The sequence below is a fragment of the Paroedura picta genome, chromosome 4, assembly GCF_049243985.1.
Source record: "Paroedura picta isolate Pp20150507F chromosome 4, Ppicta_v3.0, whole genome shotgun sequence".
Classification (NCBI taxonomy): domain Eukaryota; kingdom Metazoa; phylum Chordata; class Lepidosauria; order Squamata; family Gekkonidae; genus Paroedura; species Paroedura picta.
In genome coordinates, this window is record NC_135372.1 from 139,902,978 (window position 1) to 139,926,479 (window position 23,502).

Consider the following 23,502-nt stretch of genomic DNA (forward strand, 5'->3'; position numbering starts at 1 on the left):
CACAAACAGCTGGCAGGGTCTTTCTTCTCAGCAGTCCCATTAACAGGATGCTAGTCTGAATCACAATGAAAGAAGTTAAGCCTACACAGCAGAAAACCTTCTCCAGAATGCCCTCAATTTGCTGCAGAAAAAGGCCATGTGAATTCCAACCTCTGAATATTTACACAAGAGCAGAAATTCACCATCTTCAATCAAACAAAGCACTTGGGGGGAAAATCATGGATTTCATATTTGGCTTTAAAAAATCCCTCTCAATATTTATTGGCTTCATTTACCCCGGCTTCTCTCTCCAATGCTGCCTTGCACCATTTTCCCTGTGTTTTTAAGATCACAACAGCCCAGTGAAGTAGGCCAGGCTGAGAATATGGGACTGGCCAAGATCACCCAACAAGCTCCCACGGCAGAGGGGAAATTTGAATCAGGGTCTCCCAGATCCTAGTTCGACACCCTACGTTTTGTGAAACCCTGAGGTTTCTTGACAGCCCTGGAAGAGTTTCTCGAATGGGTGGGAGTGAATTAATTGTTTATATAATTTTTAAATTTGTTAAACATTTATCGGGTGATGTGACCATATCTCTTGAGCCTCTTGTGGCGCAGGTTGGTAAGGCAGCCGACATGCTGTCTGAAGCTCTGACCATGAGGCTGAGAGTTCGATCCCAGCAGCCGGCTCAAGGTTGACACAGCCTTCTATCCTTCCGAGGTTGGTAAAATGAGTACCCAGCTTGCTGGGGAGTAAACGGTAATGCCTGGGGAAGGCACTGGCAAACCACCCCGTATTGAGTCTGCCATGAAAACGCTAGAGGGTGTCACCCCAAGGGTCAGACATGACTCGGTGCTTGCACAGGGTATACCTTTACCTTTATGACCATATATGCTTATGTCAAACCCCCCCCAAATGCCCAATGATGGGCCTGCAGGGGGTGAGAAGGGGAGGGGCCCCGGGTGGGCGTGTCCACAGCTCTGCTTCCAACCCATATTTTGCATGAATGTGCCACTTCTGGGGTTTCTCGAAGCCTGAAGAATGTCTCAAGGGGTTGAGTAGATTTATACTGCAGTTTTATTTTGTACAGGGGTTTTTATTGGGGTTTTAAATGTCGTAACTCACCTCGAGCCTTCAGGGGGAGGCGAGGAATACATTTAAATAACATAATAATAATATTGAACACTGACTGTCCAGTTGCTGAACACTTGGGAAACATCAAGAGCAGTAGCTAAGGAAGGGCTGGAGGTCAACCACCCCTTGGGTCTCAAGAAAAGTCTTCCTTATCACCGGATCGCTTTAACTGGAGAAGCCAGGAATTGTTCTCTCTTGCCCCAGAGGGACAGACCAGAACGAATGGGATGAAATTAATTCAACAGAAATTCCATCTAAACATCCGGAAGAAGTTCCTGACAGTCAGAGCAGTTCCTCAGTGGAACAGGCTTCCTCGGGAGGTGGTGGGTTCTCCATCTTTGGAGATTTCTAAACAGAGGCTAGATAGCCATCTGACGGAGAGGCTGATTCTGCGAAGGCAAAGGGGTGGCAGGTTACAGTGGATGAGCGGTAGGGTTGTGAGTGTCCTGCATAGTGCAGGGGTTGGACTAGATGACCTATGAGGTCCCTTCCAATTCTATGATTCTATGAATCTGGGAATTTTTTTTAATATCAAGCTTATGTGGGCAGCCTCTTGAATTGAAGAAAAAGCTGCTTTTCATGGAAAGCTTTTTCCCCTCAGCAGCTGTTTGCAGATCCAGCTATCGATCTTGGAAAATATTAAGCACTCCCTGGACCTGGAGTCCTTGTACCAAGAGGATAGAGACTGCTGGCATTACGTTCTCCCTTCCTCTGCAGGGACGGAGATGAAAGTGAGCCAGGTTTTGAAAACCCTGCGCGGTTCACCTCTGCAGGGAAAGGGCTTTTCCTGACTCAAGCAGGATCTAAAAACAGAAGCAAGGGCGGTTAAGCCTCATTCTTCTCTGCCTTTGCCCTGGAGGTAATGAAAATCACTTTACCTCCTCCTTCTGTGTTGTAAGGGCAGCAGATTTGAAATGTCAACAGGGAGCATAGACACCATCAAGAGGGAACAGGGTTAAAGATATGGAGCAGAAGTCCACCAGAGGCTCTTAGCCACAAGGTATAGATGGAATTCTATTTCTCGGGCAGGGATGCTCTGTCTTCTTGGTGCTTGGGGGGGCAACAGTGGGAGGGCTTCTGGGGTTCTGGCTCCATTGGTGGTCCTGCTGATGGGCCCTGGGCTTTGGTCAGTGTGTGGCACAGAGTGTTGGACTGGATGGGCCATTGGTCTGATCCAACATGGCTCCTCTTCTGTTCTCATCTGGGGCAGGAATGCTCTTTCTGGGGCAGGGATGCTCTGTCTTCTTGGTGCTTGGGGGCAACACTGGGAGGGCTTCTGGAGTTGTGGACCTCCTGATGGCCCCTGGGTTTTGGCCACTGTGTGACACAGAGTGTTGGACTGGATGGACCATTGGACTGATCCAACATGGCTTCTCTTATGTTCTCATCTGAAATGCCCTCAGGATGTAAATATCTCCCATATGCTTCACAAGTTGTTTGACTACTAGATGTAACTCTAAGTCTGCGGCAGTGAGAATCTGTAGTCTTGGTGCTTGGGGGGACCCTGGGTTTTGGCTATTGTGTGACAGAGTGTTCAAATAGATGGGCCAATGACCTGACCCAATGTGACTTCTCTTGTGCTCTAAATCAGGGGTAGTCAATCTGTGGTCCTGCATTTGCTGGCAGGGGCTCATGGGAATTGTAGTCCATGGACATCTGGAGGACCACAGGTTGACTACCCCTGCTCTAAATGTCTAGGGCAGTAATGCTCTGTCTTCTTGGTGCTTGGAAGGGGGGCAAGAGTAGAAGGACTTCTGGAGTTCTGGCCACACTGGGAGACCTCACAGCCCCTGGGTTTTGGCCAACATGAGACATGGAGTCCTGACTGAGCTGGAGCCAAGAATGAAGGTTGTGGGCAGAATGGAGAAGGGGCAGAGGAGAGCGATGAGGATGATCCAGGATAGGAGGACCAAGCCCTAGGAGGAAAGGCTTAGGGATCTGGGAATGTTCAGCCTGGAGAAGAGGAGGCTGAGAGGGGACAGGAGGGCTCTGCTGAAGTATTGGAAAGGTTGTCACTTGGAGGAGGGCAGGGAAAGGTTCCTGTTGGCAGCAGAGGACTCACGGTAATGGCTTTAAACGACACGGAGAATAATATCAGCCAGATATCAGGGGGAGGGGGGAATTCAAGTAGTCCAGCAGTGGGATGGGCTGCCTAAAGAGGCGGTGAGCTCCCCCTCACTGGCCATCTTCAAGCAGCAGCTGGAGAGATCCTTCTCCTGGATGCATCGGAATGACGCTGCATTAAGCAGGTGGTTAGACTAGAGGACCTCTATGCTCCCTTCCAGTTCTATGATTAGAAACAGTACTCTTTAAGTGTTTGAAAGGTTGTCACTTGGAGGAGGGGAGGATGCTGTTTCCATTGGCTGCAGAGGAAAGGACGTGCAGTAATGGGTTTAAACTTCAAGTACAACGATATAGGCTAGATATCAGGAAAACATTTTCACAGTCAGAGTAGTCCAGCAGTGGAATAGGCTGCCTAAGGAGGTGGTGAGCTCCCCCTCACTGGCAGTCTTCAAGCAAAGGTTGGATGCACACTTTTCTTGGGTGCTTTAGGATGCTTTGGGCTGATCCTGCGTAGAGCGGGGGGTTGGGCTAGATGGCCTTTGTGGCCCCTTCCAACTCTATGATTCTATGATTCCCTTTGGAGTAGACAGGCTTGCCCTCAAAGGCAAGTGGTAAGACTGACATTTCTTCCCACGGATAAAAGATCGCCATGGCATGTGCCAAAGGTCACCGGAATGCCCTCCTTTCAGTTTCAAAGCCTGCGGCCATGGGAGGGGGAGGGCTGTGATCCGAGAAACGGAAACCAAGTCCTTCTTTGGTGAGTGGAGTGATTCTATGGAATCCAGCCAGCACCTCTTCTGCATCATGCCAACGGAGGATATTTAAAGCACCACCGACACATAGGTGGGTGGGTGGCTGGCTGGGTTGGAACGCAACATGCACGTGGCACCTTCTGGAATCCCAGCCCTGGCATTAAGCTCTTGATGCAACCTTTGAGGGAAACATCGTTCGCGTACCTTGCAACGGAAGCCAACCACGGCTCAGTTCATTCATAACGCTTTCAACTGAGCCCTTTCACGTAAGTACGTTAGCCGAGACGGGAAGCTGGTACGTCCCGCCGGCCCAGAGATACGTCACGCAATGTGAGAAATCAAAGACGGGGAAGATAACATGGCCTGATGCGTTGCGCATGCAGGGAGACAGGAGATTTGAAAGGCTGTCACTTAGAGGAGGGCAGGGAAAGGTTCCTGTAGGCAGCAGAGGAGAAGACCCACAGTAATGGGTTTAAACTACATGGAGAACAAGACTGGCTAGATATAAAAGGGGGAAATTTCACAGTCCAGGTAGATCAGGAGTGGAATCAACTGCCTAAAGGAGGTGGGGAGCTCCCCCTCACTGGCCGTCTTCAGGCAGCGGCTGGACAGATCCTTATCCTGCATGTTTGAGGCTGATCCTGCATTGAGCAGGGGGTGGGACTAGATGGCCTTTGTGGCCCCTTCCCACTCTAGGATTCTAGGAGTCTAGTTCAGCAGTGGAATGGGCTGCCTAAGGAGGTGGGGAGCTCCCCTTCACTGGCCGTCTTCAAACAGCGGCTGGACAGATTCTTCTCCTGGTTGCTTGAAGCTGATCCTGCACTGAGCAGGGGGCGGACTAGATGGCCTGTGTGGCCCCTTCCAACTCTATGGTTCTATGATTCTAGTCTATGATTCTGTCTAGTATCTAGTACCAGTCAAGGTCTTTCCTTGCTTTGGCCTCCTGGATCTGGGATTCAGGGGCTTAGCACCCCTGAACAAGGAGGTTCCCTTGAGCCCCCATGGCTAGTAGCCATTTTTAGATCTCCTCTCCATGAATCTATCTAACCCCTTTTAAAGCAGTTTATTCCTGTCGCCTTCACCACATCCTCTGCCAGTGAATTCCACAATTTAACCACTGAATGAGTAATGAAGTAGGTCTTCACAAAAAACGAAAGCGACAAGAAAAGGCAGGAAAAAGACATCACAGGATTAGATTTCCGCTGTCAGAAATGTTTCATTGTAACTTCATGCTCAGATGTGATCTAAGCTAACAAAGTGGAAATTCACACAGGAGGCTGTATGCAAGCAAGGAAATGCCAGGTGGCTCAATGAATCCAGCAGGCCACGGAAGAATTTGTGTATTCTAACTGGAGGTCAACATTAAGCATGAAGGGGACGTTCCAAAGTTCTTCTCTGCCTCAGTTTTGCAATAACAATGACATGAGATCAAAAAAAAAAATTCAAGCAGAGCTCAGGGTATCTGCTCTGCTTGAATTTCTTGGTCGTGTGCAATCATTATTACAAAACTGACGAAGTCTAACATACAAAACTGAGGAAGTCTAACAATGAAACTAGAAATTACCTGGTTGACTTGATGATGGTTATTCAATACTCTAAAGACAAGAACTTTGGGATACACGAGTTCTTCTGTAACCTGTGGGATTTATGGAGGGTTTTTTTTTCTTGTTTGCACATATCTGAACTTAGCCATCCAACTCAGGTTTTACATCTTGGTCTCCTGAAGCATCAGAAAGCTTCCACTTACAAAAGATGAAAGACCATGTGGCAGCAGTGGGTCTTAACCCTCTTCCCTATTCCCTCCCCCCATGCCCTGACAACATTTTTTCCTAGTGCTAGAATGCCACATTTGCCCCAAAACACACTCAGTGACCCTAAGCAAGCCACAACCCTGACCCACGCAATGATACTATAAGTGCAGGTCAAACTAACAGGGGTGTTGTGCCGATGGCCAAAATCATGCGTGTGATGCACTCCGAAAACGCAAGCCAATGCCACGTGCCGATTTCTTACCATGATCGTTAAATAGCGATACCCGCAAACCTGTATTTTTCTGAATGAGACCAACTGGACTGCCCACTCAGGCTGGCAGCTGCTCTCCTGACTCTCAGGCAGAGCTCTTCCACCTCACCTCCTGCCTGATCCTTTTAACGAGAGATGCTGGGGATTGAACCGGGGACCTTCTGCAGGCCCAGCAGAGGCTCTTCCGCCGAACCAGGGCTGAAGCAAAGCTTTCCGCCTGATAACCCCTACATGGGTTGTGTCCCCTCCTTGCTCCACAGAGAGGCGAAACAGATCAGGTATTTTCCCTAGGAGCACTTTCTGCCACAGACGCCCACACTCCCCAACACACTGACCACTCAGCATTAGTCGCATGCTCACTTCCGCCATCCCATCACTCTTTCCGCGTCGGCCCCTTTTGCAGGGATGTGCTTTCTGGCTGGAATTTGAACACAGGCGAGCCTAAAGTCCACGGTTGCCGCCTTTCCACATGAACACACCTAAAGGTGCCTTATACTGAATCAGATATTTGGTTCCACTCAAACTGACAACAGTTCTCTGGAATCTTGGGCGGAGATCTTTACTACGGGTCCTTTTCCCTGGACATTTAACCTGGCTGCACACCAAGCAGAGGCTCTTCCGCTGAGCTGAATCTCCTTCCACCGCCACCCCACAGGCTAGAAAATGACCTAGGGAGCTGGAGAACCTGCCAGCGGTCCAAGGCAACGTCAGGAAATGCTGAAGGCAGAGGATTAGAGACAAGCAAGCACACCGTCAACATCCCACTCCACTGCCCAAAGTCAACAGAGAGATTTGTTAGTGGGAGATGCGGAGAGGAGGGTCTTTCATTGGTTACCTATTTTCCAAGGGCATCCCCTTCAGGAGGTCTTCGGACGCTGCCGTGCTAAGCATTGCAGCACAATACCGCTGGCGGAGGGGGAAATAATGATGCGGGACGTACACACAGACACACATGAGAAAAAGAAAAAGAAATTAATATCGTGGAGATGGAGACACTTAACCGCAACCGAAAAGAAAAGGACATCTTTAAAAAAAAGAAAGAAAGAAAGGCAAAAAGAGCTCCCCCAAGAACTTTTAGGGACAATAACGATGCGTGAAGGTTTTTTAAAAAATGAAATAAAGGCAAAACATTTGGGATGGGACTGGGAATCCGCCACAGGAAGAGGAAGGGAGTGCTCCCGGGAACAGCTACCTGTACATGGGGACGGTGACCGTTCGCTCGTAGAAGTCCCAGGTGGAATGCAAGTCGGTTCGGGAGAGGTTAGTGGCGTAAAACCTCCAGGCGGCCTGCGAAGACAAGACCGAAGAGGTGAATCCGGGTCAATAAAAAGGTGCCTTCCAGTACTGCAGGGAGGAAACCGTTCCTGCTGCTATCTCTTGATTCACACATCTTCCTATTAAGAGAGGGAAGGACACGGAAAAATTCTACCCGGTTTTACAGGGCGCACCATTCTTGACTAATTCATGGTTTTAGATCTCTCTTGGTTTGACCGGATCCAGCCTCCAAAGAGCTCAGATTGGCATACACGTTTCTCGTCTGTGCCAGTTTACCGTCATAACAGCCCTTCATGGGAATTTGAACCCAGAACACTCTGGTTCTATCTGAACACTCAATGCCCTTTTGTTGGCCCTATAGAGGAACTGCTTGGCCACTTTGTAAGACATAAGGCTGGTCTAGATGATGTTCTGATGTTCTCATGAAGGCTTCGGACTCTCTGCCCTGTTGTTGGCCCTCCAGAGGAACTAGTTGGCCCCTGAGCGAGACAGGAGGCTGGACTAGATGGACCCCTGGTCTGATCCAGTAGGGCTCTTCTGATGCTCTTATGAAGGCCTCGGCCTCTCTGCCCTGTTGCTGGCCCTCCAGAGGAACTGGCTGGCCCCTGTGTGAGACAGAAGGCTGGACTAGATGGACCCCTGGTCTGATCCAGCAGGGCTCTCCTGATGCTCTTATGAAGGCCTCGGCCTCTCTGCCCTGTTGTTGGCCCTCCAGAGGAACTAGTTGGCCCCTGAGCGAGACAGGAGGCTGGACTGGATGGACCCCTGTGAAGCCTTCAGAACTGCACACTGTACTTCAGGTGGGGTCTGGCTAATGCAGTATTTAAGTCAAGTCAAACTCTATTACACTAGGCCATAGGCCATCGCAAGATCAGACACACAATAAAATTGTTAGCCAATGCAGTATAAACCAGGACTTGCGATTTTGACATGATACCCCTGTTGATACAGCTCAAGACTGCATTTGCCTTCTTTCCTGCCACATCATACTGTCAGTATTCTGTGGGGGGTTGGACTAGATGACCCTCAAGGACCCTTCCACCTATGATTCTATGACAGCCCTGGAAGGGTTTACCGAATGGGTGGAAGTTAATTAATTTTTAATATTAATTCTGGGGTTTCTCAGTCTGAAGAATGTTTCAGGGTTTCTCAATGGTAAAAAAAAGTCCACCAAGGCTGCCCTATGGGATTTCTGCAGATCTGCAGAGTGATTCATGCCGCATTCTCACCTCCTTCCCTATCCCTCCCTCCTTTCCATGCCGGGGTTTGGACATGGAAGGAAAAGGAGAAAGAGCGTTTCCTTTGATCCTCCTCCTCCCTCTCCCCCACTTTTAAAGACGGAGAATGCACTCGCATCTGTTCTTGCTAAAAGCTCCACCACCACCGCTGCCCTCATTTCTGCAGAAGCCGAGAGGGGTGTGAGAACATTCAGCTGGCCTTGATACCAGCGCCCACAGGCTGAGTCTGCCCGTGATATTAATGAAGGATGCCAGGCCTCTGTGACTTCCCCTCCCCACCCGCCGTGCCCGGCTGTCTGGCAAAGCTTCCTCAGGCAGACCTGCACCCCAACCTCCAGGAAAGGAAGCTCTTATCCCAAGACGAGGGGAGACAGGAGGGCAACAGCAAGGTGTCCCGGACGACGTCGGCCAGCCATGGAGTGTTGGAGGCTCAGACCGAGAGGCGGCACAACGTGACAGAAGCCGGTAGGGGCAGGAGGCATCCGGGAGGAGGGGCAGAGCCCTGGATTGGAACGACCCCGGCAGCAGCTGGGCAGGCATGGACTTGGCATCTGGAAGCGGGCGTCGGGACCAGATGGAGCTGTTTGGGCACTTACTGGCTTGGGAGGAGGGATCCAGGGGACGAAAGATTATTTAGGGGAAAGGTGTGAGTTGATGAGAAGGCGGGGCCTGACGGGTAGTGGGGCTAACTACCACGGGTCTGGGAGCAGGAGGGAAAAATGCCCAGGGAAGCTCCATTCCCAAACCCCGTCTCTCCACCTGAACTACTGTTTCGAGTGTTGGGTCTCTCCTGGGCCAAACCCCACCCCCCTCACGCCAAAATGGCAGAGAAAGCAGGAAGTAGCGGCGGGACAAACCCTGACCCCTGCCCTTCCAGATTTCTGCTCAGGCCATTAACTCATTTCCTGACACTGGATAGCATCGTTCACCTGCCGTCTTCCCCCTGCTCAGGGACACATGCCCTATACCAAATAAGACCCTTTGTCCACCCATGGTAGTCCGGTCCAGCATGGATCCTTGTTCCATCAGTGGTTCAGTGGTAAAGAATCTTCTAAGCAGGCAGAAGGTCCTAAGTTCGGACCCCGGCATCCCCAGAAACAGGAAGCAGTTGATGTGAACGGCAGCAGCCCGAGATCCTGAAAAGCTGCTGCCAGTCTGAGTAGGTAATACTACTGACTTTGATGAACCAATGGTCTGATCTAAGGCAGTTTCAATGGGGAGGAGCTGTGGCTCAGTGGCAGGGCCTCTGGTCCTCATGCAGAAGGTCCCAGGTTCAATCCCTGGCATCGCCAGTTAAAAGGAGCAGGTAATAGGTGATGGGAAAGACCTCAGCCTGAGACCCTGGAGAACGGCTGCCGGTCTGACTGGGCAATGCCGACAGATAGATCAAGGGTCTGATTCAGTATAAGGCAGCTTCCTGTGTGACTTCCCTTTTCAAATCCCACCTCAACAGTAAATCTTGATGGCCTCATTAGACCCAGCTCAGGCTGCCCAACCTCACAGGGCTGTTGTGAGGATGAAATGCCTCTCTGGGAGCTGATTCAAGGTGGCTGATGACAAAAAAAAAAAAGCAAAACCAATTCAAGATTTGGGATAATTACAAAAGCCTCTCCAGGAGTAAAACCATCTGAATCTAGCAGTCACAGACAATAAAACCAATGAATTTTTTTTGTCAAGTAATAAAAACAGGAAAAAGAGGGGAAAGCCCTGAACTTAAAAATTAATAAAATAGGAAACAAACAACGGACAGACTGACTAGTTAAAATACTGAATGCTTTTGTGAGCCATTGTAGAAGAAGAGTACAGCAACAAGAAGAAGAAAGAAGGGGGAGTTGAGTTTTATACCCTGCTTTTCACTACCCCAAGGAGTCTCACAATCGCCTTCCCTTCCTCTCCCCACAAGGTGGGGCTGAGAGAGCTCTGACAGAACTGCTCTGTGAGAACAGCTCTAACAGGACTAGCCCAAGGTCACTAGCTGCCTGCATGTGGAGGGGAATCACTCCCGGCTCACCAGATTCGGAGCTGCCACTCTTAACCTCCACAACCAAGCTGGCTCTCATAGAATCCTAGAATCCTAGAGTTGGAAGGGACCTCATGGGTCATCTAGTCCAACCCCCTGCGCTATGCCAGACACTCACATCCCAATCACTCTCTTTAGTAGACTCAGATTGGGAAGACCTGAATTCAAATTCTGCTCCGCCAAGAAGACTGCTGAATAACACTGGGCTGGTCATCATCTCTCATTCCAATCTATCCCACAGGACTACTGTGAAAACGGCAGGGAGAGATTTTGTAGCAAGGGCGGGATTTTAAAAAAAATGAAAGCAACACAAATGCGGATCTTTTTTTTTTCCTGGCACAAAACGTGCGGGGGGTTTAGGATGGATGCAGAATATAAATAGAATTTGGATGTTGTTGTTTTATTTAGCCCAGTCCTGCATACAGCCAAGCAGGCTTTTTCATCAAGAGAATATCTTGGCTGACTTCGGCTGCCTCGTAAGAGGGCAGAACGCGGGATCCGGCTCCTCGTCTGGTCGGAACTGGCCTCCCAGGGAGAAGTCCCTAATGACCCCCCTGGACTCCCTGAAGCATACTAGTGCTTCCAAAATAAAACCCAAACACCCGCTATTTTTAATTTCTGCTGCAGAGCTGAGAACGAAGCCTCTTGAAGCAAACAGACACTGTGCTAGGACACACTGAGTCCCTTCCTTCCAATTTAGGGGGACCCAATGCATTCACAACCCCCAAAAATGTCCTATCGTTAACAGCCTCGCCTTGGTTCCTTCCCAGAACCCATGGGATGAGATGGAGTGACTCAACCAAGAAAGCCACCCATGACCCTCCGTCTGCAAGAACAGAGCAAGGGTACTGGTGACAGCACATTTTGGAGGACGCCAATCCATACGGTCATGATGAGTCAGAGGCGGCTTGACAGTGACTTGACTTACACACTGATTCAGCTACTTAGGGGGGAGCTGGACCCATCAGTGTTGGCCACCAGAACTGGTGGAAAATCCAGCAGGCAAGGAAATAAGAACCAGGAGGCCAAACATCCGGAAGACGTCCCTGACAGCAACAGCAGTTCCTCAGTGGAACAAGCTTCCTCGGGAGGTGGTGAGTTCTCCTTCTTTGGAGGTTTTAAGCAGTGGCTAGATAGTCATCTGATTTTATGAATTTAGGTGAGTGGGTGGGCAGAAGGAAGTGTGTCCATGCCTGGCTCTTGTGGCCCTTTCTTAAGCACCCAGGATAATGCTGATCACCACTTTGAGGTCAGGAGGCAGATTTCTTCCAGGCCACCCTAGCCAGGGATTCTGGTTTGGGGGAAGGAATCATCTGGGCATGAAATTGGGGTCACTGTGAGTGAGCAGGTAGTTGTGAATTTCCTGCATTCTGCAGCAGGTTGGACTTGTTGACTTTGGAGGTCCCTTCCAACACTATGAGTCTATGATTCTACAACCAGCCAAGCCTGTCAGTAACCACAGCCAAACCCAAGCCCTACCAGATCAAGGAAAAACCTACAGATTGCCTGAGCAGACACATTCAACAGGGAGTCTGGGAGGGCAAGACATCCTCGAGAAGCTTTCCGGACAGTGTGGGGCTCATCTCAAGAGAAGATACAGCCCACAGCCAGACGACGCCAGTTCCAGTCCTTGAGCTCCTCACCTGGATTAAGCTGGCCGCAGGGTTCCTCCTCTTCTCAAAGTGCTTTTGGCGGTGCTGCTCCTGAACCTTCAAAGCAAAGCCGGATCCAAGGATCCCCTGAGAGAAAGAACAAGATTGCTTTCTGGTAAAGAGCACTAGCTCCTCTCCGGAGGAAGAGGGGGAGGAGGAGGAGGAGGGAGGGAGGAGGAAGAAGAAGAAGAAGAAGTAGCAGCAGCAGCAGCAGCAGCAGCAGTAGTAGTAGTAGTGGAGGAGGAGGAGGAGGAGGAGGAGGAGGAAGTAGTAGTAGTAGTAGTAGTAGTAGTAGTAGTAGTAGTAGTGGAGGAGGAGGAGGAGGAGGAGGAGGAGGAGGAGAAGTTGGTTTTGATACCCCGCTTTCCACCACGCAAAGGCACCTCAAAAACTGGCCTCCATTATCTGACAAAACCTTTAGTGGACTAACCTACCCATTAAAGACTGCTGTGTTTATACAACAGGTCAAATATAATATTTTCCCATAAACGACAACTTTGCCTCCTCTACAAGTATCCTTTGAAACCCCTCTCCCACCTTCCACCTAGGAGAAAAGAATGCAGAGATCTCCATTTCTGTATTGCTCATATCTGATGAAGGGGGTGTCGTGTCTTGAAAGCTTACAGAAGAAGAGTTGGTTTTTATACCCCATTTTTTACCCGAAGGAGTCTCAAAGCAATTGACAACTCTATGATCCCTTCCTCTCCCCACAACAGGCACTCTGTGAAGTAGGTGGGGCTGAGAGAGCTCTGACAGGACTCTCTGAGAACAGCTCTATCAGGGCTGTGACGAGCCCAAGGTCACCCAGCTGGCTGCATGTGGAGGAGCGGGGAATCAAACCTGGCTTGCCAGATTAGAGGCCACCGCTCTTTACCACAACACCAAGCTGGGTGTCCCTAAGAAGTCCCCAAGAAGTTGGGGGGAGGGGCTAGACTGGAGGGCCCTTAGTAGTCCCTTACAGCAGGGCTAGTCAACCTGTGGTCCTCCAGATGTCCATGAACTACAATTCCCATGAGCCCCTGCCAGCAAACGGTGGCAGGGGCTCATGGGAATTGTAGTCCATGGACATCTGGAGGACCACAGGTTGACTACCCCTGCCTTACAGCTCTGTGTGATTCTGATTATTTAATGGCTTCCATTCCAAGTTTGACATATTTTCTTTGGCTGCAGGCATCCCTTCCATGAATTTAGCCGCAAAACTCATGAACGGATTTTTCCAAGGTCAACGGCTGCACCCTCACACTAACTCCAGGTGACCGCAACCCCTGCCGAAGTCCCTCTGCCCCATGGGTGAGGAATTCATCCGTCAGGTCCCCCACTTTGTAAAAAATACTTAGTGGGGACCAGGAAGGGGGTCAGCGGGCATGCTGGTGCCCCCAGGCCCCATGTTGTAGATCGCCGTTTCAAGGCTTTGAAGGTAACAAGCAGCACTTTGAGTTGGGCCCAGAAGCAGACGGGCTGGCCAAGGCTGACCTTGCAATATTGGGATTCCCCCCAATTTCTGTGTCTCAACGGGGACTCTCTGCTGCTTTCGGAGCTAAATAATAATTCACTGATCCGGCAGAAGAAGCAATGTTGTGTTACTCAACACAATTTGCTGTGCCTTCTGTGTGTTCGGGAGCACATTCCTAAAACCACAATATTTGTCCAACCCCAAGGAACAGCGGCTCTCAAGCAGGGGTTGAATCAAATTGCCTGGTACTGAAATTGCTTTAGGATGCTTAGGGCTGATCCTGTGTTGAGCAGGGGGTTGGACTAGACGGCCTGTTTGGCCCCTTCCAACTCTATGATTCTATGATTCTATGAAATGAAGAGAGATGCATGAATACCACTTTCACTAGATCCATAAAAATACCACTTTCAAAAGATCCATAAAAACGTGGCTTCCAAACGCCTACTTACAGCGGGCAGGGCGAAAAAGGAGACACCGATCAGGGTAAATGTTGCGGCGAGAAGGCGGCCGTTCCAGGTCTTTGGGCACTTGTCTCCGTAGCCGATGGTGGTCAAAGTAATCTGAGGATAGACAGGCAAGCAGTTACAATCAGAGAATCAGAGAATCATTGGGCGGGGCCTCCAGGGTCATCTAGTCCAACCCCCTTCAGAATGCAGGAAACTCACAACCCCCTGCCCACCAACATGTCCCTGCCCAATTCCATGTGCAGATGATGCCCCCCCCCAAAAGAAAAAACAAAATCCCTGGCCAGCCTAGCCTGGAGGAAATTTGCCTCCTGCCCCCAAAGTGGTGATTGGCATTTCCCTGGGCATGAAAGAAAGGGCCACAAGAGCCAAGAATTGTCAAGGATAGAACCCAGCATCTGGCCAACGATGCATCACCAGTGCCCACCCAGAGCTCTGCTCCCAGTTCAGCGGCCGTATGCTCTTCCCTCTCCTCTTTTAAAAAATGCCTTCTTCTCCTCTCTCCCCTCCTATTTATTCATGTCTTTGCGTGGTTTTGTAGCCTGCCCTTCCTTGACAGTACTCGTGCTTAATTATGAGATGCAGAAAACAACTCCATCAGACAGCATCGATTCCCCAACAGGCACTGGAACAGGACTGGGGTTACAGACCTGGAAACCGCCGCGAAAGAAAACCGTCCAGGTCTCGCCGTAACAGAACACTGAAAGCGGATTTCAGAGGCAGAGGACGGAGCGGTAAAAGCAAGATGCATCCAAGAATGCACTTCAACAGTCAACGATCCCATTCCTTTCTGAAAGCGCCTTCGTGGGCTAGGCCGTTACACTGCGCCGGAAATCCCTTGATCAAGAGACGCTCTCCCGAGCATTTCTGTTTTGTCCCTTCTGCAGAATGGCAGATCCGCGGGAGCTGTCCTAGTGCTAGCCTTTTTCTGCTGGGTCCTCCAGCCTCTGCTGTTGCAAGCACGAAGCCCTGCCAAGATTTCGTTCCAGCAATTCCAAGTGGATGGATGGCTTTCCCCCCACCCACGCAAAACTGACGTGAGGACCAAGTTCCAGAGGAAGGAGACGGCGTCGAGGAGGAGGCCAAAAAAGCTGCCTCAGAGTTAACCCAGCCGGATGCCAAATTCCACCAAGAAACCAGGAGGGGCTCTTACCACCAAGGACATGTTTTTGGCAAACAGAGCTGATCGCGAGAGGCTTTGATGTTCACTCTTCCCAGAGACTCCTCCCAGCTTTCCCTTCCATTCTGAAAAGCTCACTGACCAAAAGGACTGGACTAAAGACTGCTTCATATATGCTCATATGAAGACCAGGCTTGCATGCATCTTCCCATGCCTGCTCCCCTAAAACAGGCCAAAAAAGGTGAGAGACCTGAGAGAGAGGAGCACCTGAAATAGGCTCGGGCGCTTTGGTGCGCTTCAGCCACTTTGGTGGCCATTCCATCCCGAAGTGGCTATGGGGGAATGGCAGCGCCGGTGGCAGCGCATGACCTGGCACCTGCACGCAGGTGCAGAGCTCTGCCCCTGTGTGCGTGCGCTGACTGCCGCCCCACCGCCAGCATCGCCCCTTCTCCCGCGGCGCTAGCTGCTTCAGGCTGGAATGGCCACCAAAGCGGCCAAAGTGTGCCGAAGTGCTCAAGCCTAAACCAACAAAGTTTGTGGCAGGGTACAAGCTGTCATGAATTGCTGCTCATTTCTTCAGATTTCAGATTCAAGCTATCTGAAGAAGGCAGCAGTGATTTGCAAGAATTCCTCCCCTGCCACAGCTGTTGTGAGTCTTTTGGGGGCTGCTTGATTCTGGCTCTTTTCTGCCTCTGCGGGTTCACACAGCTCCTCACACAGATCTTGATCTATTTCCTAAAATAGGCATCAAGGAAAGCCAGGCTGGTTCAAAGGCCTGCCGTCCCCAAAGCATCACCACTGAAAGCTCTGCGCAAGGCGGAAGGAACCCAGGAGAATCGTCAGCCTGCCCATGTCACCTCTTTGCAGCTTAAAGGACCCTTGACCAAAATGCCACTCGCAGGAACTTTCACACCAAAGAATCCCACCCTATGGAGGCACAATGCCACAATATATTTTGTTAAGAGATCTGACTTTGCAGACCAAAGAGACTACCAGCTAGTTATCATTGGTAGAACGGAGTGCTCTCCGGGGAGTATCTAGGGAGAGATGGTCCCTCAGATATGACGTATAGGGTGTCAGGAGCCTGGGTTTCTTCCCCAGCATGGGAAGGGGGGATGAGTTCTGGCCTTGTAGTTTAGTAGTGGTGTTTACAAGCTAGAAACAGTTTGACGGAGAGGGCCTAGCTGAGCATAGGCATGCCTGAGTCCTGCCATCCTTTTGAGGTTGACCAGACTCCCAGCATCCCTTGCATTGAGGGCATGAGGGTCAAGGCCAATGACACAATCCCACCAATCAGAGGCCAGAAACTCCTCGCACCAACTACATCTCACAGACCGCTGTGCCAAGCCACAGTGCTGGAGTAACATCAGATAGTGAATGGTGAAGTCAGAATGTCACAGTTAATGTTGAAATGTTGAAACTCCAACGATATAGGCTAGATATCAGGAAAAAATGTTCACAGTCAGAGTAGTTCAGCAGTGGAATAGGCTGCCTAAGGAGGTGGTAAGCTCCCACTCACTGGCAGTCTTCAAGCAAAGGTTGGATACACAGTTTTCTTGGATGCTTTAGGATGCTTAGGGCTAATCCTGCGTTGAGCAGGGGGTTGGACTAGATGGCCTGTATGGCCCCTTCCAACTCTATGATTCTATGATTCTATGATTCTATGAAGGTTGAACATCTTATTGTTATGATCTCTACTATCAGATGTATGTGTTCCCAATTATTGTATGTTCAGAGGTACTATATGTTCCCAATTATTATATGTTCAAAATGATGAAATTCCTTGTGCTCCACCCCAAATTGCAATGTAAACTACACTGAGCTGCAGGGGAAGGTGATATATAAATGGGAGGAAGGGACGGAGGGAGGGGCAGAAAGAAGGAAGGAAGGAAGGAAGGAGGGAGGGAGGGAGGGAGGGAGGGAGGGAGGGAGGGAGGGAGGGAGGAAGGAGGGAGGGAGGGAGGGAGGGAGGGAGGGAGGGAGGGAGGGAGGGAGGGAGGGAGGAAGGAAGGAAGGAGGGAGGGAGGGAAGGAGGGAGGGAGGGAGGGAGGGAGGAAGGAAGGAAAGAGGGAGGGAGGGAGGGAGGGAGGGAGGAGGGAGGGAGGGAGGGAGGGAGGACTTTAAAATGGGCCTGGAAAGGAATCGGAGATTTCAAAGGCCAGTTTTCAAGCGTCAGGGATCCACACCCAGTGGAAGAAGTGGGCCCAGAGGCCTATTTGAGTTCAAGATCTCAACACAGAAAGAAAAACCCACCCAGTTTTTAACCACAGTTTAACCTGAGCCGATGTTCCACTTCGCAATGGCGGCAAGGAATTGGCCGAGGAATCGACCGACCAGCAATGCTTACCAGGCCCCACCAAAGAGCATCTGCGTATGTGTCGAAGTCCGTGTTCTCTTCCTTCTCAGCCAAATACACGAGGAAGGAGGCTAAAATGAGGCAGAGGAAGCCGATGTACCAGGCAGTGATCAGTTCCTGAAATGCAGTGGAAGAGGAAAGAGAAGAAGGGGGTGTCCTGTTAATTCCCTGTTCTCAAGGGAATGCTCGAATCACACAGAAAACCTCCGCTGGTAGATAGGACTTCCATTGGTGGAGCCCGACTTCCTCACCTCTCTGTTCCCCCTTCAGACCCAAATGCCCCCACTCAATGTTAGTCTTCATGGGGAGAAATGAGAGGTTTGCAGCCAGGATGATCTGGGGCCTGGGGACCAAGCCCTGTGAGGACAGGCTGAGGGACTTGGGAATGTTCAGCCTGGAGAAAAGGAGGTGGAGAGGGGATAGGATGGGGTTTTTATAAATGTCTAAAAGATTGTCACTTGGAAGAGGGCAGGGAGTAGTTCCTGTTGGTAGCCAGAGGAGAGGACCTGCAGTTATGGCTTTAAACCACGTGTAGAACGATACCAGGTAGATATCAGGAAAAAGAGTCATCCAGCAAACTCCACATCTGAGTGGGGATTTCAGTCCAGGTCTCCTAAATTCTTGCCCATTTCTCCATCTACTATACCCTGCTAGATCTTGCCAACATTGAGGCTAGATTACTGCAATGAGTCTACCTGGGGCTGCCCTTGAAGACTTTCCAGAAGCAGCGGTTAGTATAGGATGTCTACAGCACTCACCTTGCTGTGGGCATACACCACTGATCCCAGAAGTTTCCAGGTACCCCCTCTGCGGTCCATCCGTATCATGCGCAGGATCTGCAGAAACCGCAGGCTTCTAAGAGCAGAGGTGGCAAAGACATTCCCCTGGGATCCCGCGGCCAGCACGGCGATAGAGGCGATTAACACCATGATGTCTGCGTAGATGGGAGAGAAGCCAAATTGTTAAGAGGGAGTTCACTCCCCCTTTGCCCTGGTGCTCACTTGGGCTCTACCTGCCCTCTCCCTCTTCTGTTCACCTAAAATGATCGGGACACTTTATACACCCAAGAGGCTACCTTAACACTGTTAGCAAAGTTTAAATGTGCAAGTGATCAGAGCGCCAAAAAAGAATAAAATAGTTTTGTTAAGAAGAGAAACAAATTTTATATAGAAAGAGGAGAGAGAGACCTAATAATCTAACTGTCTCTTCTTTGTTCATTCTTGCAGTTCTGGAGGCCAGAATTAATTCAAAAGAAATTCTGTCTCAACACCCGGAAGAAGTTCCTGACAGATAGAGTGGTTCCTCGGTGGAACAGGCTTCCTCAGGTGAGCAAAGGCTAGATTGTCATCAGACAGAAATGCTGATTTTATAAATTTAGGCAGATTGTGAGTGGGTGGGAAGGTAGTTGCGAGTTCCTCCATTGTGCTGGAGGAATCAAACCCAGTTCTCCAGATTAAAGGCTGCCGCTCTTAACCACTATACCAAACTGGCTTTCAAGGGGACCACAGACTGAAAAATGTGAGATGGAGAGCCCCCAAAAGATTTATGGGGGTCCCTGGTAAGGGAAACAATGAAACACCCTTTTTCGTCACGTGTAACGTCATTAATTGCTAGAAAATTCGACCTCCGTCAAAGGAAAGAAAAAGAAATCATGGCATCCGTTCCTTTTTGCATGCTTGAATTATTGCATTCAAGAAAAAAAGAATGAACACACTTGGTTCTCTCGGTCGAATGTTCTAGAGATCCCTCACATATATAAGGCACAGTACATTGAGTATAGTTAACTCACTCTTAGCTTAGGCCTTTTTGAGCCTAGCACATTGCACAAGCGGCCGGCCTACTCCAAGGGACCGTAGAACCTGAAAAGAGTTCCTAAAGGGGCCATGACCAAAAAAAAAGGTTGAGAACAGCTGATCTAGCTCCCACTGATTGTCTTTTTGGCAGTCCACAATCTCCGTAAAGTTCTCCTCCAACTGGCAGATTGGGATCTTCAAGCAAAGGTTGGATACACACTTTTCTTGGGTGCTTTAGGATGCTTAGGGCTGATCCTGCGTTGAGCAGGGGGTTGGACTAGATGGCCTGTATGGCCCCTTCCAACTCTATGATTCTATGAGTCTAACAACAGGCAGTACATTTTTGTTCTTAAACTATGCCCAAGAAGCTGCTCAGGAGATGGATGCTCCCACCTTCTCCACCATTAGCCACTTCCCAAGAGCCCTCAAGGGCAGCGTAGGATATTGTGCCCGAATCCACGGAGCATGCCGTGCAGAAGGCGACTCTGGAGACTCGGGAGGCAATTAAAGCAATTACGAGACTTCCTCACTCTGCTCCTCCGTCCACGGTTGTTCTAAAAATATCCTCCTCCCCTGCCAAATGCTAACAGTTTTCAGACCACAAGGGAATATCACTAAGGGAGCATCTAAGCAAACTCATCCCAGCCTGCCTGCTTCATGTCAACAGGGTTCAAGGAAGCCTGGAAACGAAACAACCCAGATTGGGATCTCCTGTCCTCCTCAGATGTGTGGGGCTGGGGGTTATTTGATAGTATGGAAAAGCCCAATAATTATGGAACAACCTCCCCAGGGGGGTACATTTGATCCCTTACTCTCAATCTTTGACAGGGGAAGGCAGCATTTTTAATGGCTACTAACTATGGTGATTGAGGGGAACTTCCACGTTCAGAGGCACTAAACCTCTGGATCCCATAGCCAAGAAGCTACATCAGGGGAAGACCTTGGCCTCTATGACCTGTTGCTGGCCTGCTAGAAGAAGTGGCTGGCCCCTGTGTGAGACAGGAGGCTGGACTAGATGGACCCCTGGTCTGACCCAGCAGGGCTCTTCTGATGTTCTTATGAAGGCCTCGGCCTCTCTGCCCTGTTGCTGGCCCTCCAGAGGAACTGGTTGGTCCCTGTGTGAGACAGGATGCTGGACTAGATGGACCCCTACTCTGATCCAGCAGGTCCCTTACAACATTCTTAAAAATAAACCAGTGGAACTCTTCTTGAGGGGGACACACAAAAAGGGGAGGCGCCCATCTTATTCCATCCACATTCAGATGGTCTCCTGAACGAGTGCTCATCTCCCACACAACCAGCCCAAACCAACTGGGCAAGAAGACAGAACTTACCAATAACACAAAACGGTTTGCGGGCAAATTTTAGCCTTCCTCTCCAACCCCGATATCGGCAGCAGCAGCCAGCGGCCCAGATTCTCACGAAGTACTCCACTCCAAATACCACAATGGTGACAATTTCCTGGAAGAGACACAAGGAAATAAGACGGGGGGGCAACACCAGGAGACCTCCTCAATGCTAATTGGTCCGTTATTCTGAGAGGGTGGACCAACTTCCAGGTAGGGTCTTGACCTCGCCCAGAACGGATCTCTGGATTATAGAAATCATTTCCCGTAAAGAAAATGGCAGACGCAACCCCCAAAATCTCCAGGACGAGTACTCTGATGACTATGCGCACACATTAAAGTCACACCACATCCCAAAGCAGCTTGCAGATTTGAACTTTTAATTCCAGCTGAATTTTGGATCAGGCTAAAGGTTATTACCTTTGAGGCCATGCATGGTCAGGGCCCAGTGTACCTGAGGGTCTGCCTCCCTGCTTATGCCCCTCAAAGAGCTTTACGCTCTGCCACCACCAACCGGCTAATGGTCCCTGGTCCTAAAGAAGAAGTCCACCTGACCTCAACCAGGGCCAGAGCCTTCTCTGTCCTGGCCCCCATCTGGTGGAACGAGCATCCGGAAGAGATCAGGGCCCTGACGGAGCTAGAACAGTTCCACAGGGCCTGCAAAAGAGAGCTCTTCCACCAGGCATTCAGTTGAGACCTGCAGGGCCCCTGCTCCCTCCTTCCCTCCCAGAAAAACACTCATGTGTTTTGCTCTGGACCTGTTTGTATTGTTCTAGTCTGTTATCTCTTATAGTTTTAATTTTAATATTATTATATTATTATGAAAAACTAAGTTCTATCTACTCTTTTCTATGTTTTATGTAAACCACCCTGAGCCTCAGGGGAGGGCGGTGAATGAATGAATGAATGAATGAATGAATGAATGAATGAATGAATGAATGAATGAATGAATGAATGAATGAATGAATGAATGAATGAATGAATGAATGAATTTGGCTTGTCTTGAAACAGGGCTCTATTACAAATGGTGGGCAATGCACTTCCAAATCTACTTTCAATGCGCTCTGCGGCTGGATTCTTAAAGTGCGTTGAAAATGGATTAAAAACGCACTATTCGCCAGGTGTGAAAATTTATTTGCCAGGTTTCTACATCCCCCCCCCCCCGCAATCTGATGCTCAGCTACTAACAACACAAGAGAGCTGCGATCACAACATCACACCGTCTTCTTTAAAGCGAACAGCCACTAACAGCCCAACTTAGACTGAGGCCGTGATTCAGCGGAGAGAGTTTAAAAAGTCTTCCTTTATTGAGCTTAAAAAAAGAGAGGATTTAAAAAAAAAGATTTCCCTTAGCCCCACAACCCTGCTCTGAATGATACAGATGGTTGCAGATGACCTTTAATGGCAGAAAAGAAAACCCAAATCGTTACTGATAAGCACAACTCAAACGAATGTTCAAACACGCACGATTCACGATTTTAACAGGAAGAGAGGAGTCAGTCTCAAAAACTGAGCAGAGGACATTGGCAAATTTGGACAGTGGAGCGTAATCCCTCTGGCTAGGCAAGGCTTTGATAACCTGTCGCTCACTACTACCCTTCGCTCTTAACTCTATAACCCTGGAAAGCAGGACAAGCCAGAAAAAAATTGAGGAAGAGCAGCAGGAACATCACAACCGTGCAAGCGAAGTCTCTCTGCTTCCGGAATTTGACAATGCCTGCCAGGGGTCACGCTCAGAGGAAAGATGGTTAGCTGTGCCAAAAGGCAGGTCTTCCTTGCCTGAAAAGGTTCCAGAATGAAGGTAGAAAGACAGAACTTTTCCTGCTGCTATAATCTTTAAAGAAAACCACAAAGCACCCTATTGTTATTTTGCCCTGACCTGGATAGTCTAAATTAGCTCAATTTCATCCGATCTCACAGAAGCGAAGCAGGGTCAGTGCTGATTAGTATTTGGATGGGAGACCACGAAGGATGTTGAGAGTTCTACGCAGAGGCAGGCAATGCCAGGCCACCCCTGTTTTGTCTGCTCTGACCGGGATGGCCCACCTACAGCAGGGGTGGCCCAACTGTGACTCACCAGATGTCCATGGGCTCCGATTCCCAGTGCTGGCAGGGGATCATGGGACTTGTAGTCCAAGGGCATCTGGAGAGCCACAGCTGGGCCACCCCTGCACAGGGTCACTCTAAGTCAGCTGTGACCTCACAGCAAAAGGGGGGAAAATGTTATTTTATCCTCAGCGTCTGAGTGGTGTAGGATCCCATTTCTGCATTCTGTATTTGCAATTATTTCTTGTTTTGCATACACAGACATGTATATATGCTAGGAAAAATATATATATTTCAAAAAACTGAAGGCTGCTGGAAAGGAGGAAGACGGATCGCCACGTTTGTCTGCAGCGATAGAAAACAGCTGAGAGTCCGGGAGCACCTTAAAGGCTCCCATTTGTAGCAAGTGAGGAGCATTTGTGAGCCACGGCTGTGAAGTCGTGATCAGTGACCCGCAAAAGCTCCTCCCCTGCCACAAAATCCTTTTGTCTCCACGAAGAGATGGATAGACTCCTTCAAGGAAGCCATGACCCGCAGGGTCAGGGGTAGTCAAACCGCGGCCCTCCAGATGTCCATGGACTCCAATTCCCATGAGCCCCTGCCAGCAAATGCATTCGCTGGCAGGGGCTCCTGGGAATTGTAGTCCATGGACATCTGGAGGGCCGCGGTTTGACTACCCCTGCTCAGGGTGTTCACGACAGGACAGTTTGCGGTTTGTTCATTCACAGGGTTTCCCTACAACGTACTGGAGCAGGCTTTTTCACACTGTTGGCTGTGGAGGAGCCCC

At 49.8% G+C, this 23,502-nt stretch overlaps 1 protein-coding gene across 4 annotated transcripts in view; it reads right to left on the reverse strand.

The window, feature by feature from the left end:
• Positions 1-23,502, reverse strand: part of KCNQ2 (potassium voltage-gated channel subfamily Q member 2) — a 107,443-nt gene that overhangs the window by 45,485 nt on the left and 38,456 nt on the right. For all 4 annotated transcript variants that reach the window (XM_077335844.1, XM_077335843.1, XM_077335842.1 and 1 more), the window contains exons 3-8: positions 20,658-20,784; positions 18,289-18,464; positions 17,522-17,647; positions 14,040-14,150; positions 12,129-12,224; positions 7,145-7,239 (exon numbers count right to left, since the gene is read on the reverse strand). In XM_077335844.1, coding sequence (XP_077191959.1) covers positions 7,145-7,239; positions 12,129-12,224; positions 14,040-14,150; positions 17,522-17,647; positions 18,289-18,464; positions 20,658-20,784 — 731 coding nt within the window. The remainder of the gene's footprint in view (positions 1-7,144; positions 7,240-12,128; positions 12,225-14,039; positions 14,151-17,521; positions 17,648-18,288; positions 18,465-20,657; positions 20,785-23,502) is intronic.